This window comes from Aspergillus vadensis (assembly GCF_003184925.1).
Source record: "Aspergillus vadensis CBS 113365 unplaced genomic scaffold BO88scaffold_3, whole genome shotgun sequence".
Taxonomy (NCBI): domain Eukaryota; kingdom Fungi; phylum Ascomycota; class Eurotiomycetes; order Eurotiales; family Aspergillaceae; genus Aspergillus; species Aspergillus vadensis.
In genome coordinates this window covers 1,176,652-1,192,748 of record NW_020292041.1, presented here as the reverse complement: position 1 = coordinate 1,192,748, position 16,097 = coordinate 1,176,652, and the positions used below count along the sequence as shown (strand labels likewise).

Below are 16,097 nucleotides of genomic sequence, written 5' to 3'. Positions count from 1 at the left end.
AACAAGAGTAATCAGGAAGAGAGAGCGAAGAGAGAGCAAAGCGAGGAACACCAGCTCAGGTTCACGTGGCCAAGAATGGAAGGAAGGTGACTAGGGTTAGAGCAGTAAGGTAGAAGGATGTGAGACTGCTCATACAGCAGCCATAACTAAGTGAAACCGGGTGAAAAGTTGTATCGGGATGCTACATATAGCTCGCATACAGTCAAAGAAAGATGAAAAACCTGACAGATCATGAAGCGTCATATATGAGATTAGAAGATATGCCTAAAACCAATGCACTCCAGACCTCACTTCTATAGACATATACTTCACCGATAAATCATGCGTAAGGTCAATATCAAATCAAAGTCAAACAGGGATATCATCACTCATAACCACCAGCTCCTTTATCAGACCCATTTCAATCGTTGCTCAGCGTTTCCTTTTCTAAACCCAAACACCAAACAGACATTACATCTCATCAATGGCGCAGTTGGGATGCATAACATAGACAGTGCGTTGAACTTGCTCACTTTGCCCTTCATCATCGGCATCCACAAGGCCTTGCCCGCGAATGGGCATCAGAATGTTATCCTGCAGGGAGTAATTGAGATTAGTTGTGGGATCATTTAAAAGTGACAGCGACATAATTGCACATACCTTGATCATTCGCTTCAGGACCTTCACAGCCAAGTCACGCTCATTCTGGAGATCGTCCTCTGTGTCAATCTCAGACTCAATCTGCTCCAGATACCAGATGAGAAGATCCTCTTGCTCGACACCCTCACCGGAGTTCGCTTCATCATCCCTCACACGACGGACCATGAGGTTCAGGATCTTCATGTACTTGTCATATGTGATCTTCGTCCTTGAGCGTTTGGGCTGGGCAGTTTCGGCATCTTCGCGCATAGGGCTGTCTCCATCACGGTCACGATCGCCCATTTCATGATCCTCCTCAGCGCGACCCTCCGCTGCTGCGGGCTCATCATCGTCAACTTCGACATCATCTTTCTCGACCGTCACAATGCTCTGTCGGAGAAGGTCGTACGCCTCGCGCACAAACTTGGGTATAATCTCTTCCACACAGTTGGCTTTGGCAACGGCTTCAGAAAGACGGATCAGAGACTCCAGCTGTCGAACCGTGATGCGGTAAGAAGAGCGGCCCATGCCACCTTGAGCATCGCCAGCACGAAGCTCCTTATACTTTTCAACCAGATAAGCCTTGGCCTCCTCCGTGAAAACAGGCTTAAAGGTACGGGCGAATCGTATGTAGCGTAGTAATTGCTCGGTGCTGAGCTCGGGATGAACAGCTTCGTCGCGGTTCATGTGGACATTGACAATGTGATCAGCCAAATTGCGATCCACTGTTTCATTGGGATCATCACGGATCACGAAGAACAGATCAAATCGACTCATAATGGGGGCACTGAAGTTAAGGTTGCCGCGTAGTGTAGTCTTGGGATTGTATCGGCCGCCGATGGGGTTGGCGGCAGCAAGAATCGAAGCCCGAGCATTAAGGGTGGTGTGGATTCCTGCCTTTGCAATAGAGATCGTTTGTTGTTCCATGGCTTCGTGAATGGCGACCTGGTCGCTGATGTCCATCTTATCGAACTCGTCGATACAGCAAATACCACCTCCATTCTAAATCACGATTCGTCAGTTTCGAATGCCGACCAGATAGAACAGGTTACCTACAGCCAACATCAAGGCACCAGCTTCAATGGTGAACTCGCCTGTCTCAGCGTCCTTGACAACAGATGCGGTCAAACCGGCGGCAGACGAGGCTTTACCACTGGTGTAGACTGCACGAGGGTGCAATGAGCAAATATACCTGTTTCGTATAAGCATGGCATGCAAAATAGTATGCAAATAGCCGGTATGAAACTCACTTCAAGAATTGACTCTTACTCGTGGATGGGTCACCGACAATGCAAATGTTGATGTCACCACGAAGCTGGAGGTTCTCTTGCTCCGTGGACTTGCCGACACCGCCAATCAGCTGCAGCAGCAAACCCTTCTTGATTTGCCGATGGCCATAAATCATGGGAGCGATCGAGTCAATCAACCGCGAGTAGATGTACTCGGAGTGAACGAGATTCTTCAAGTCTTGAACCTCGTAGGGTGTCAGGCTCTGAAGCAGAGCTTCTTGGGCCTGGTCTTCGTTGGATTCAGGATCGCGGTTTTGGTTGAGCGAAGCCAAGATATTCTGCGATTGTCCATTCAGCTGCTGGTTGGACTGTTGACCCGGCGTCGTGGTGTCGGGAGTGACCATGCAAGATAGGAAAGCGAGTCGATAGGTCAAATCTTTGATACCGAGCGCCTTCAACCCAGTAACACCACCGCCTCCAATATCGCTTCCACGGAATGCACCATCATCACGAACTGCCTCCGGCCGCACGCCAGGAAGTCCAAGTTGACTGACATCGGGCACCACGATCAAGGTACCTGTGAAGATACACCGCTCACCAGCCTTAGCGCGATCAACCATCTCACCGCGAAGGATGACATCCATCGTCCGTGGCATACTGCCAGTTGGAATCTCGTGAGAAGATTCCTGCAGCTTCACCTTTTGCCAATCCACGAAGGTACTCTTGCCAATGTCCAAGCGCCAGCCGGAGCGGTTACCGCAAGTGTTGTTCGGACATTGGGAGGGCTCAGTGTAACGGAAGGTCTGTTCCACGTTGGTCACGACGGCCTTGCACTCCTCGCAAATGAAGGTTCCCAGTGACAGTTCTGGGCGAATTTCAGACGTCCGCGTGACCGTACCAGACACCGAGACCAATTTTCCAATCTGGGATGTGCGCAGCTGGCGTAGTCTGGAAACAAGGGGCAGGTTGTAGAAGGCCAAAGAGAACAGCTTATCCGTCTGCTGATGCCTGGTCTTCTCGCGGATATTGCGCTCCAATTCAGGGTTGTCGGATACACTAGAGTTGCCAGCGATCATCGAAGTGCCGGCTTGGGAAGAAACACTGCCTGCGGCTGTAGCTTGACGGTGGGAGGCGAAGTACTCTGGTTCATACTTGGCGATAAGGTCATGAAGAGCCTTGGTCAAGAAAGGTTGGAATCGGTAGTATTGGTTGGCAATGGCATCGGCAAGAATGGGGTTGCTCATAGAGGTCAAGTGGGTGAAATCGACGTAAAGGGTGGACAGCTCCCATTTCGCCATGCCCATGATCTGGGCGATGTAGTATTTCTCACTCAAGACTTGTGACGATGGCGCCGCCTGTGCCGACGAAGGTGTCTCTTCCTGGTAGGTCTCGAGGAGCTCTGCGAAAGCCTGCTGTACCTTCTCGCCTGCCACATCACTTACCGGGGGCGGTCCGGGAAGATAAGGATTGCGTAGTCGGGTAACGGTCGAGGCACTGGAATCGGCGACTTGGTCGTCGGCAAAGCCATGCATGTCACTCATGGGGCCATTGCTTTCGGAAGGCGGTTGGGGTCGTGAGCTGGGAATCTGATCGGAGTGAAGACGATGGTCGCGAGAGCCCGCCGTGGAGCCCAACTCGGATTGCAGGACGGCGTCAAAAAGGGAAGACATGGTGGTCAGGCGGAGGGCCAAAGGGAGGCCGCTAAAAAGGGTGAGGGGTGCGACTTCCAATATATGTATAGACTAATTAATTAAACGTGATCGGTCCCTAGGGCCTGCCTTGAAGAAGAAAAAAAGAAAAGAAAGAAAGAAAGAGGAAAGGTGGTTATAGAGGTAGTGGGGTTTGAGAGAATAATTGACCAAGAGCAGGCAGGCAGCGTTGATGTTTTGGTTGCTGCGGTTTCGCTTCTTTTTTGTTCGAGCTTTTGCAATGGGACGCGAATGCAACGCGAACGCGTCGGTAGAATGGTTATTGCGGAATACCGACGCGTAAAGTGCTTTTGTTCAGGACTGTGACAGACCTTCCCAAAGGGGCAGAATTAGTCTGCTTAGATCAGCAGCGTGGGAGTTGCGCACGGAACGCCATGCCAACCCCACCAGGACTAGACTGGTTGCGGGCAAAGGTCCTCGAGCCCACACCGGCCCAACCTGGCCTCCAGAAGCGGATCCCTTCCAAGGGCAGAGGGCTTCGTTCCGCACCCAATAAGCGCCGGCGGAGACACTTTTCCCGGAGCCTGAGCTGACAAGCAACCAATCATGGCAATCCGTCAGGTCAAATAAACTTTCGGAGTCGGACTAGCGGGGCCTCTTAGTTGTCCTTGACCCCACCACTAGCACTGACTAACCCGTCCATCCCTAATAAGATGGAACGGACAGGTCGGGGGGTTTGTCGTTAGTCCTTATGCCACGGATAGATAAGCAAACCACACTGCTGCTCTCTTCATCAACTGCTCCCTCACTACTACTACTCTGACTTGACAGGTGGTCCGAGTTGGTTAGTCCCTATTCTACTAGCCCATTTTGCAATGCGTTCTCCTTGTCCTTCTTAGAAAGCTTCCCGTCCCCATTCGCTGGCGGCTTGTGTGTGTGTTCGTGATCTCACTTCCCCCGAATATGCAGTCTTAACGAGTTCCGCTCTCGTTTCACCCTGTCATCCCGCCCAGCAGTCAATCTCTCTCCCCTCCCCTCCCCCCCTGTGCGATTGTAAGCAACAATACCAAAACGGAGAGAGGGGAACGACAAAAAAAAATCAAAGGAAAAGAAAACCCGCCATGTCGGCGGATAGACTTCCTTTGGCGGAATCAACACCTCTCGACTCCTCTACCTCAGGCGTACGGGGTACTTCTTCGTCTGAATCAGAACAACAACGTTGGTTTCTTTGCCGCCTTCTCTGTGATCTGACCGTCCAGTCGACGAACTTACCAACACCCTTTCCTCAGGAACGTCCAGCGACCCCCCTCAAATTCCTGTGAGGATTAGACGACGAAGGCATTTGCCTATGTCCGATGATCAATCCTCCAGGAACCAAATCTTCTACTTTGTTGACTCCAATTCCTCGTCCCGCGAAAAACGGGCTCATGTGATGCGTCACCATGTTCAGGAGAAACGCCGGCAGAGGAAGTCATCCCACTCCCGGGCGGACGGCGACCGGAGGGGTAGTCGCCCTCTTCGCTACTCCCCATGGCCTCATAAGAGGACAGATGTAGACAATCATGATGATTACGAATCCATTGCCCCTCAGGAGGTACCCAGCGAAACTTCAGTAAACGGACATTCCTTGGTACGTTCATCTTTACCATCAATACAATACATTCAACATTAATTACACAACTGTCTCCACCGCTCGTCATACTAATCGGATTAATGTATAGATCCCGTTTGGTCTCCCTCCTGTGCAATCACCACCCGAATCGGTAGATGGATACCAGTCGCCTTCACCAGTCACTATGCTTGATGCCTCGAGGAAAGATCCATTCAACTCTCTTCCAGGCGTCTACTCCCGTGATGACCAAGAGCTGGCCGACTACTGGACTAATCGGCTAACTTACTGGTCGGGCCAAAATAAATACATCAAAGACCTTGTGTTCAAGGCCGCCATGAGCCACCCATTGTGCTTCCAAGCAGTCATTCTCACCTACTGCGCCCGCTGGAAAGCCCAGCTCTACAACCTGAAAGACAGCAAGGAAGCTCAATATCATCTCGATAAGGCCGTAAAGGGAATCGAAGAAGCAAGGATCGGATCTGCAGGAGTCGACGAAGATAACCTAGCATTGGCGCTGAGCGGCATGTCACTACACGAGGATCGGTTTGGTGACAAGCAAATCGCTCGGAAATATGAAGACCAGGCTGTCGAAATCCTCCGGTCTCGATCCGGCACGCAGAGTACGGTTGAGGTTTTCATGCATTACGTGCGATACGTGATGATCCCACCACCGATGGAGATGAGCGAAGAGGGGAAGCGCTGGCTCGTCTCTTTTCTTCATGCAGCAGAGCAGCTGATGCACCAACATAGCACACCTTCTTACTTGGAGTCTGTACCCCAGCGACGGACTGCTTTCCAGATGGATAGTCCATTATTTCCTCTACTTTCCAGTGGGCCCCGCCCTTCACAGGTGCCTCAGGATTACCGCATGTATGTTGTGCGCAATGCGCCCACCCAGGAGATTACTAGAACCGCAGCCTTGATCTACATTACCGCGGCGCTGTGGGATCTGGCAGCCTCGGAGAACAAAACCGGGCGGTTTCTCAACCATCTCCACCACCTCGTGCGACTGCACAACTTGGACCGGTACCCAGCCTGCGAGACCTTCATCTGGCTGCTCCTAGAAGAAGGCTATGGAGCGGACCTGAAGGAGTCGGAACGCGGATGGTCCACAGGCGAGCTACTGAAGATGCACAAGCAACTCCGACCGGACCTTCAATTCCAATACAACGAAATCCTCTTCAGTCTGCTCATGCTCCATCCGCCAATTCGAGGAATTGATGCGTTTGAGGAAGAATTGCTTGGTCCCATTTGAGCGAGAGACACGATCCAAATTACTTTTCGAGATACCCCTTCCCCTGTCGACATTCATCTACTTAGCCAGTGTTTTCTTCTCTTTTTTGAAAAGGAGCGTGTGTTGTGCTGTGATGTATTGTGTTCTGTATGTTTGTATATTTCGGGCAGAACAGGAAAAAAGTACTGATTAGGTACGAATCCCAAACGCATGATTGTTTTCCGCGACGTGCAGGATCGTCGCAGCAGTCGTACATGATTATTTACTCCGTACTTTGGTGACCTCTTTAATTGCCTGTAGCTAGCTGTCTGAAGTAAAAGTAAGTAAGTAGTTACTGGTGGTAACCCCGCATTTTCGGGGCTTCCCAATAGGTTACTGACTGGTTGGTGTCACCTCAGATGGGGTTTTCTAGAACGACCTGTTCCACGGTTCCCAATCCGCGACCAATATCCCTTGCGGGCAATTGGTCACTCACTTGTTCACAGATACTACCATCTGCTTACTTACTTACCCTTCCGTGTATCTAACTACTTTGACTTTAGTATTTAGGATGACTTTGCCACGTAAGCCGATCTGCATCGGAAACCTCTAACCTAACTAACCATTCTACAAAGTAAACTAACAACAAACTTACCCACTTATTCCTCCCCCCCTCCCCCCCCATCGGATCACCATCCTCCCTTCCCTAAGGATAATAAGCCTAACAGATATAATTATCTATCTACTCTTCACCGTGACGCCGCGTAATTCGATCAACAGCCCGACGACAATCCCTCTTTCGATCGATCCTAACTAAACCACCACCACTAACAGAATATCAGTGGGGAAAAAAAAAAAAAAAAAAACCAAGAACTTACGGTGAGAGAGAGCGAGAAAAATATGAGATATTATTTTCCAGTCTGTGTACAGTAGATAGATAGATACTGTACGTATGAGATCATTCGCTCGCGCGCGCGCACACACGCACGGACCTTTAGAGGAAAAAAAAAAACGATGTGCATTTCCATTAATGGATGAGATGAGTAGATAGATAGATTCTTTTTTACTTATTTTGCTTATTTTAGTCCGGTGGGGGTGGGACATGTCACATACTTTCCTTTTTCCTTCCTGCCGGATATAGAATCCGCTGGGTATGAAGGTTGTTTCGTTCATTCATTTGTGTTTGTGGTATCTGCTATTACCCCTACTTACTAGTAGAAGTAGTAGTGGTGGTAGTAGTAGTGTACAATAAGTACACAAGATGCATGGTAGGTGTCCTGTTTGTGGTACTTTTTCATTTTATTTTTCTTTCTCATAACTGTTATTGAAATTTCTGCACACTTTGAAATATCGCTAGATAAATCGACTCTTGGGTAGAGAATAGATTCATCATGACCGTCAGCTGAGCTTTGGGCTGATGGTGGCGGGACACAGTTTCGTTAATCAGTTAATTAGTTAGTTAGATAATTAACTAGTGTCAGTGCCGCTTAGTAAAGAAACAACATGGCTGGGATTGCCTTTCAAGAGAGAGAGAGGTAGAGAAGAGGGGTCTGGAGCTCACGCCACTACTACTACTAATAATCTAATCATTCTTGTTTGGTTACGAAGTGCTACCTGTTCTGTGTTTAGAGTAGTAACCAACTGCTTAGCTACTCTAGTACTTTTGATCAATGATCCCTGCTCCCACACACACACCAGATTACACACGCTACTGCAGGCCGCTGTTTTGGGTCAGGGCATGGCATGCCGTCCGCCCGTCCCCGTCCGTCTGTGTGTCTCACGGGAGAGAGGAAAGGTTTGTGGTAGGTACTAGACGGGGCTAGCAGAAGTACGACCGGCTGGGTTGGGCTGGACTGGACTGGACTGGGCTGGTATGTAAGTACTAAGTATGATCTGAGTGGTTAGTTAAGCTTATTGATTGCTTTGGGTGGTTGGTCAAGGTGGGAGTACTGTAAGTAGACTACTAAGATAGGTGTGGGCGGGTGAGTGGGTAGTTGATTAATTTATTTGAGGGGAGTGTGGTGTTTAATTTAGCTCTTTATCTAAATCTATTTAAGGTAATGGTAGTCAGTTGATTGGAGATAGTTTGTTTCGGGACTGTTGTATATAGTGTCTATGTGCTCGTGGGTCGGGACTTGTATATGTGAAGCTGCTTGTGCAGAATTAGCATCGGTAGTATCATCTGGGACACTCTGTGCCACAAGAAGATGATCTGGATACTACTGTAGGGGTATTGTTTGAGGGTGGGATCGCTGCTAGGTCTGAGGTTGTGCAATGTACACTCTTCATCAATGTCACATCTTCATGCAAACCTTGCATTCTATGTTTGAGACAATTTACTAGGATTTGACTCCATAGATCATCTTCGCTTTCAGAAGTACTACTTTTTTTAGTAGGACAGTATCTCTTGTATGACAGAGAAATAATCCCTCCGCGATACACGCGATACACGCCTCGTGTTTGGCATCTATCGAATTACCCTTCAAATGCTTGTACAACAGTTAATTGCCCCGTAAATGACACCTTCATAAAGTCCTGTCTCAGTTACCAGTCCAAAAAAACCAAGGCTAGACCTGGCATAGCCCTCGTCCCGTATCCCACAAAAGCAAAAGCCGTGAAGCAACTAACCTCCAGGATGTTGCCTCAGGAATACGACAAATCTTTCTCAGGATCTCCAGTTGCTTGCAGTATGATAGGTGTCAATGGCCAGCCCGTGTCCAGCCACATGGTTATTTATTCGCGTCCTGTCGTCGGAGCGTTAGGATTAACGGACGGACTTGCTCCATATTTTGCTGGCAGAAGTTGATCGTAGACAAGTAGCATGCTTGCTTGTCTGTCTGACTGACTGTCTGTCTAGGCAACGGGATTTCAATTTGCCGCTGGTGTTACTACATTACTTCGTGGCAAAGTCTGCTGCTACTTGCTACTACGGGTGCATGAAGCTTCCCTTCCTTCAAGCTTTTCAGTGTGTATGATGTGGTGATGCCAATTATAGATAGCATCATCATATGCAGAAACCACACATAGACAGTTCTACCTCGACACGCGTAACGATGGTGATGAGCAGAGAGTAAAAAAAGTATCGCATCACGCGAGTGACAACAAACAGTCACATAAACATTCTTCCGCACTGGCGATCAGAAACTCAGCAAGCAGTGCTTGCATTCAGTCAAAACACACCGCCGAATTCCAACAGAATACTAAACACAGCCGGGCTAGCGTTGACAAATTTTCAGCGGAAAAAGAAAAAAAAGGTTGCCTGGCTAGTGGGTGGTTCCAAGGGCAAAGTTCACTGCTCATGGTACGGCAGATGGTGGCCCCAGCACGAGGCTGAAAGACTGGTTTGATTGCCTGCGGGTCCCCCATAGGCATCGATGGGATGAACCTATGATCCGAGATCCAAGGGACGATGAGGTGGAAATGAGCCAGTCTTGTGATGCATATGTACGGATCATAGATGATGCACCTGTTGATGGTGAAGATCTGGTTTGTTGTTTGCTGCTGTGTGTGTTTTGTGTGAAGGAGGGAGTTTGCATGGTGGCGACTAAACTAGATGCTTTACACTGAGGACTGTTTACACAGTATTGTGTAGCACAGCTGCATCCATACCCTCCATTTCTAGCATTCCATTTATCCCCCTTCTCCTCTAAACCTGCAACTTACTACATGCCAGTATAGAGCACTGTTAGTTAAAGAATGATAGATCAGACCGACCATAGACACGATGGCGCAAAATGAAACGGGCGGCCCGTGTCAGAATCTTCGCAAGTTGAAACGTATGGCACCGTGGATGCTGTGGCTGGAGACTGGAGACTGGAGGGGAGAAAGAGAGAGATTCGCAAGCCAACCATCGGACAGATCCCGATCTTGGCTTCCTCCCAACTGTCACGGGTTGAGGTTTTGCAGATTGCTTTTTACTATTATTATGATTTCATACATTTATTGGCTTCTCAATTTGAAAGGAAATGAGATCACAGGTACATCTCTAATTTCATATTGTGACACCATAGTCTGATAGTTTAATAACTAATGATTTCATTGCTGCCGTTTGCGTCGGTCGCAGAGTGCTGCCCCTTTCGACACCCACGGAGAAGACCGTCTTAACCAACCACTGGAACAAAACCCACTCTAGCCGGCCGTCTGGGGGAGAAGAGATTGCGTTCCTCGATTTTCCTCCTCCTCCCTGGCCTGAGTTAGGAACTGAAAGGTTCGGGCAGATTCGAATTTGCCACCTTCGCTACCGGACGAAAGGCCATTATTCTATCTACACAGGATTGACCACCTGAGTTAGCAATCCGCATACAGAGGATTACCAGGGTTTACCAGGCATTCCTATGTGAATGTATGGGGGCATCCACTGCAAAAAGCGCGTCGGAACAATACGATACGGTAAGCGAATCGCGAGTCAGACTAAGAGACACTAGTCAATCTGCTAAAGCCGATCTATTGGGACCAACTCATCCACTCTCGCGCCTTATCATCTTCCCTCCTCGGGTTTCTCCAGCCACAGTTACCAAACGGAATCCCCTCGGAGAATTGTTCAGCTTTCCATCAATTCCTGCTTGTCACCGGGCCACATCAGAAAAAAGAGGGGAAGCAAGCTTCTCTCGGTGAGCAACTTCATAATGGGTGGTTGGGAATTGAATTCTGTCCCGGTCCGATGGCACAACGGCAAATGAGAATTCACCTTCAGACCAGACATCAGTCTGGCTGGCATGATGCTGCTCATATCATGATGACGAGCAGTGGCTGAAACGGAGTGCGATCGTCGCTTTGCTGTTGATCAGCCCAAAAGTCAAATGCAAATCTAGCATTTCGCGCGCTCCTGATCGGAATGATTCCCCCTTACGCTGGCCTCCCCTTCAATCGTCATCGACTCCTCCACCCACAGGAGTGTGACCCGGGCGACCCAACGATCCCATCTGAGATCCAGAGTTGACCTGCCAGTGGCATCGCCTCTCACTCGTCCTGCGCAGCCCCAAGTGGAGTGGCTTGTTCCCTCGTGGGTGGCACTAGCTTCAATCCCTCTCCATCCCACCCAGACTCGACCAAAGCCCGGATGAGCTCCCCTTTTAACTCTTCTCGTGATGCTAGCCTGAGATTTCCTTCACGGGAACCATTCTTTCGGTTCAGCCGAACCCATTGCCATTCCTAGGGGTCCAATTGGCATGCGCTGAGCTGTGCATCCAATCTGCTTTGCCGGCTCTTTTCTACCATTTCACTTTCTTTTTTTTTTTTTTTCGCTACAGTGGGCAGATCAGCAAACCCACTTCAAGTCCCAGGCGACCCAAACAGAAAAAGGTTTCCTTTCTTTGGGTGGCTCCCCCTCTCCCTTTAAGCTTTGCGCCCCTTGAGTCTATCCTTTGCTTTTCTCATTTTTCGTTTAAACAAACCTCCCTCCCTCCCTTTCGCTTCTGTCCAGCTGCCCTGTTTGGATCTCACACTCTTTCGATCCTGACCGTGCCCTTGCCTGTGATCCCCTCCCCCTCTCTGCGGTCGACCGCTCTCGATCGTGCGACATTCTGCCTCTTGACGTAACCGCACCTATACTCTACTTGACCACGGCAGACTCGTACTGCCACGGGCATTGATTCGCGCCATCATGGCTATCCATGATGTCGGCCTGGAAGGCCTTCATCAGCTATTCCAACGGGTAAGTCTCAATGGGGTCCTGGATCGCGCTCGGTCGCATTCCTCCATTGATGCTGAAGAGCGCATCTCTAACCCTCCCACAGAGCAGTGATGATCCGCAAAGCGCTTCCAACTCGGCCTCGGGCCTGGTCACGACCTTGGTCCCCTCCTTGATCTCTGCCGCGGCCATGGTAATCATCTTCATCATTTTGCGACGCAGTGAAACTCGCATGTACATGCCCCGAACCTACCTGGGTGTTCTGCGCCCCTCGGAGCGTACTCCCGCTTCTCCTACTGGCCTCTGGAACTGGATTTTGCAAATGTACCGGCTGCCCGATGAATATGTCTTGCAGCATCACTCCATGGATGCCTATCTCCTCCTGCGCTTCCTGAAGGTTGTGTCGATGATTTGCTTTGTGGGAGCTTGCATGACCTGGCCTATTCTGTTCCCGGTCAATGCAACGGGCGGCGGCGGCGGTCAGCAATTAGATATGCTGAGCATGTCGAACGTCAGCGCCGATAAGTATGCTCGCTACTTCGCTCACGCATTCATCGCATGGCTCTTTGTCGGTGTGTACTTCCCGTAAAGTATGGCTCGGGGGTGTCCGTCACTAATGGTATTGCTAGGCTTCGTCTTCTACACGATCACTCGCGAATGCCTGTTCTACATCAATCTGCGCCACGCTTACGCCCTCGCTCCGGCATATGCCAGCCGTCTCTCGTCTCGCACCGTGCTATTTACTGCGGTCACCGAAGATTACTTGAGCCGCGAAAAGATTCGACAGATGTTTGGTCCCGAGAAGGTGAAAAATGTCTGGCTTACGACCAACACCAGCGAATTGGACGATAAGGTTGCCGAGCGCGAGGACGCTGCGATGAAGCTCGAGGCGGCGGAGACGAAGCTCATCAAATTGGCCAACGCTGCCCGCCTAAAGGCCCTGAAGAAGCAAGGTTCTGTGGAGGAAGGTCAGAACGCAGGCGACAGCCTTTGCGACGATGACGATGAGTCCGGCTCGGTTGCAGCTCGCTGGGTCCGGCCCCAAGACCGCCCTACCCATCGGCTCACATTCCTGGTCGGTAAGAAGGTTGATACCATCAACTGGGCGAGATCTGAGATTGAGCGTCTTCAACCCGAGATCGAGGAACTTCAGGCCAAACATAGGGAAGGTAATGCGGACCTGGTGTCGTCTGTCTTCGTTGAATTCCACGCCCAGGCCGATGCTCAGCAGGCTTTCCAGTCCGGTTAGTGTTCCATGTCGTCCGTCTTTTGTGTCCAGCTATGCTAACTCGCGCACAGTGGCCCACAACTACCCCCTGCACATGGCGCCTCGTTACATCGGCCTGGAGCCCACCCAGGTCATCTGGTCCAACTTGCGCATCAAGTGGTGGGAGCGACTCATTCGTTACTCTGTGACCATCGCATTTGTTGTCGCTTTGATTGTCTTCTGGGCCATTCCCACTGCCGTGGTTGGCTGCATCTCGAATATCAACTTCCTGACTGAGAAGGTTCCTTTCCTTCGCTTTATCAATGACGTTCCAAGCTGGATTCTGGGTGTTATCACGTCTCTTCTGCCTACGGTCTTGATGTCCGTACTCATGGCCTTGCTGCCAATTATCCTCCGATGTAAGTTGCAACCCTGGGCCTCCATGTATGTGAAGTCTGAGCGCATTCTCATCTGTCGATAGTGATGGCCAAACTCGGTGGCGCTCCCAGCTTGGCTGCCGTGGAGTTGACTACACAAAACTTCTATTTCGCATTCGAAGTCATCCAGGTTTTCCTGGTTGTCACTATTTCATCTTCCGCCTCCAGTGTTGTCTCCGATATTATCAACGATCCGACTTCCGCTGCGTCTCTGTTGGCTGAAAAGATTCCCACCGCTTCGAACTTCTACATCTCGTACATCATCCTGCAAGGGTTGTCTTTCAGTGCCGGTGCTCTGCTGCAGATCAGTGGACTGATCCTCGGCAAGGTCCTGGGTCGGCTTCTGGACAACACGCCGCGAAAGATGTACAGCCGTTGGTCCAACCTTGCTGGTCTGGGCTGGGGAACTGTGTATCCTATCTTCACCCTCCTCGCTGTGATCGGTAAGTAATCGTTTGTTAAGGATGTTGGGAACGGCCAGCTGACAATACCTACAGCTATCGTCTACTCGTGTATTGCACCCCTCGTGCTCGGGTTCGCCACCATCGGTCTTTACCTCTTCTACTTCGCCTACCGCTACAACATGCTGTATGTGTCGAACGCCAACATTGACACCCAGGGTAAGGCCTACGTTCAGGGTCTGAAGCACCTGACTGTGGGCTGCTACCTCCTGATGGTCTGTTTGATTGGTCTCTTCGCCATCGCTACCGCTGCCGACAGCATTGCCACTGGACCCCTGGTCCTCATGATCATTCTGCTGATCTTCTGTGTTCTGTACCACGTGGCCCTTAACAATGCCCTGGAGCCCCTGATCCACTACCTGCCCAAGAACCTCGAGTCGGAGGAAGAAGCCCTGCTGTCCCGCGAGCAGACCAAGGTGAGCCAGTCCGGCGAGGCATCGGATGACGCCGCCGCCGGCGGCTCCAAGGCGCGCGACAGCGGCGTGGCCAACATCGACTCCGCCGAACGGGGTCTGACCTCTGACGAGCCCCAGGCTAAGCCCAACTTCCTGCTCCGGTACCTTCGCCCCGACAGGTACGACAGCTATGCGCACATGCGCCGCCTGGTTCCTAGCGGACAGGAGATCACCAAGTATGACCCCGAGGTGGAGCGGGACGCCTACTTCAACCCGTCCATCAAGGCACAGGCTCCTCTGCTCTGGATTCCTCGCGACGAGCTTGGTGTCAGTCGCCAGGAGGTCAAGCACACCTCCCGGGTCATTAAGATCACGGACGAGGATGCCTGGCTGGACGAGAAGAACCACATCTGCTGGGACTTGGACAAGGGTGTTCCCCCGATCTTCAAGGAGAAGGTTTACTACTAGATACCCAGACGCAAGGAAAAAAGAAAATAAAATGATGTGTATGGATATCTTACCGACTGTTGGATGATAATGGTGATGGTGATGGTGCTGGGAGAATAGTTTACAGAGAACCTTGATACCCACGGATTTGGAGGCCATAAGAGTATATGGCTGGCTTCTGGAAGATGAAGATAATACGGATGTTCATGTTTTATTTCTAATTATACTAACTAATTATGAGTTTAAGTGTTGAGAAGAAGAAATGGCCGTGATGTTTACATACATATATACAAGGTTACTATAAATATCACATAATGACTGGTTGTGCATTAAAATCTCCCTACTATTACCTCAACCAACTAACCTACTATTATAACCATTACTTATGATAAGATAAGAATACTCCCCCTCACCAGGATGAACCCTCTCCCACCCCCCCATCCCTCCCCTTCATCCGATCAAACCACCGCCTCACCCAAGGAAGCAACCTCAGATTAAACTCGTATTGACTCGCCGTCGCGGCATACGGGTAATGCACTATATCAGTAACCGTGCTGTCATATCACAATCAGCCATCACCCTACACAATCACACCCACCCAGTGGGTATGTGATTTGGTGATTATCCCTGTCGTAGTGGGTTAGGAGGTAGGTGGTTATGGAGGAGAGGGTATTTAGGGTAGGTGTCTGTTAGGGTTGTTGGTGGTGTTGGGCTTGAGGATGAGGATGAGGATTCATGGTGGGTGTGGCTGTCATTGTGTAGGTGTTTTGCTGTAGGCGGTAGGCTGTGCAGCGTTGGATTGGGGAAGGAGAGGAAAGCAGGGAAGGGATAAGCTGGATAGTAGTCTAGACGCATGGAAGATGGAGATGTAATCATGATCCTAATCTGGGGGAGGGGGGACCGTGCTTGACGTCACGGGCATATGTGAGAAAGGAAAAGTTCAGGAACTGGTTTGGGATTACAGGAACTGGTTAATTTTAGAAGTCGGTGATACAGAGTTACATAATTTCTATGTGTCTGTAATGCTTGTCTGGATGTATTTTCAATTCCAGTGTTTGTTTTAAAGTTCCCTGCATCTATTTCAATGCAGTATCTTCTTTCTGTAAACTATTGGATGGGATTAATTGAATGGAAAGCCGAGGTGTCACACCCAAGAAAGTAAGAATTAATTAAAATGGGCGGGTCTGGCCACCGCGAGCT

At 50.1% G+C, this 16,097-nt stretch overlaps 3 protein-coding genes across 3 annotated transcripts; 2 read left to right on the top strand and 1 right to left on the bottom strand.

Moving 5' to 3' along the window:
• Positions 1-89: 89 nt before the first annotated feature.
• On the bottom strand, positions 90-3,725 carry BO88DRAFT_401949 (MCM DNA helicase complex subunit MCM6). The gene is made up of 4 exons (XM_025705972.1): positions 1,869-3,725; positions 1,675-1,810; positions 640-1,620; positions 90-573 (listed from the first exon to the last, which is right to left on the bottom strand). The coding sequence occupies exons 1-4, from the start codon at positions 3,515-3,517 to the stop codon at positions 451-453; spliced, it is 2,889 nt and encodes a 962-aa protein (XP_025566674.1). The 5' UTR covers positions 3,518-3,725; the 3' UTR covers positions 90-450.
• Positions 3,726-4,617: 892 nt separating this feature from the next.
• On the top strand, positions 4,618-6,598 carry BO88DRAFT_381842 (uncharacterized protein; the record flags this gene model as incomplete). The annotated part of the gene is made up of 3 exons (XM_025704606.1): positions 4,618-4,714; positions 4,756-5,126; positions 5,218-6,598. 3 exons carry the CDS (start codon positions 4,618-4,620, stop codon positions 6,361-6,363), a joined length of 1,614 nt encoding a protein of 537 aa, XP_025566673.1. The 3' UTR covers positions 6,364-6,598.
• Positions 6,599-11,547: 4,949 nt separating this feature from the next.
• BO88DRAFT_401946 (putative DUF221 domain protein) lies at positions 11,548-15,226 on the top strand. Its single transcript, XM_025705971.1, has 6 exons — positions 11,548-11,974; positions 12,057-12,522; positions 12,580-13,194; positions 13,250-13,576; positions 13,639-14,037; positions 14,092-15,226. The coding sequence occupies exons 1-6, from the start codon at positions 11,924-11,926 to the stop codon at positions 14,916-14,918; spliced, it is 2,685 nt and encodes an 894-aa protein (XP_025566672.1). The 5' UTR covers positions 11,548-11,923; the 3' UTR covers positions 14,919-15,226.
• Positions 15,227-16,097: the final 871 nt, after the last annotated feature.

What these genes read in the sequence shown, in the direction of transcription:
- BO88DRAFT_401949 (XM_025705972.1), bottom strand. Translation starts at nt 3,517, where the DNA reads ATGTCTTCCCTTTTTGACGCCGTCCTGCAATCCGAGTTGGGCTCCACG. An exon ending in AGTAAGAGTCAATTCTTGAA is followed by an intron (nt 1,811 to 1,868) that starts GTGAGTTTCATA and finishes TATACGAAACAG; the next exon opens with GTATATTTGCTCATTGCACC. An exon ending in TCCTGAAGCGAATGATCAAG is followed by an intron (nt 574 to 639) that starts GTATGTGCAATT and finishes TACTCCCTGCAG; the next exon opens with GATAACATTCTGATGCCCAT.
- BO88DRAFT_401946 (XM_025705971.1), top strand. Translation starts at nt 11,924, where the DNA reads ATGGCTATCCATGATGTCGGCCTGGAAGGCCTTCATCAGCTATTCCAA. An exon ending in TTCATCAGCTATTCCAACGG is followed by an intron (nt 11,975 to 12,056) that starts GTAAGTCTCAAT and finishes ACCCTCCCACAG; the next exon opens with AGCAGTGATGATCCGCAAAG. An exon ending in GCTGCCAATTATCCTCCGAT is followed by an intron (nt 13,577 to 13,638) that starts GTAAGTTGCAAC and finishes ATCTGTCGATAG; the next exon opens with TGATGGCCAAACTCGGTGGC.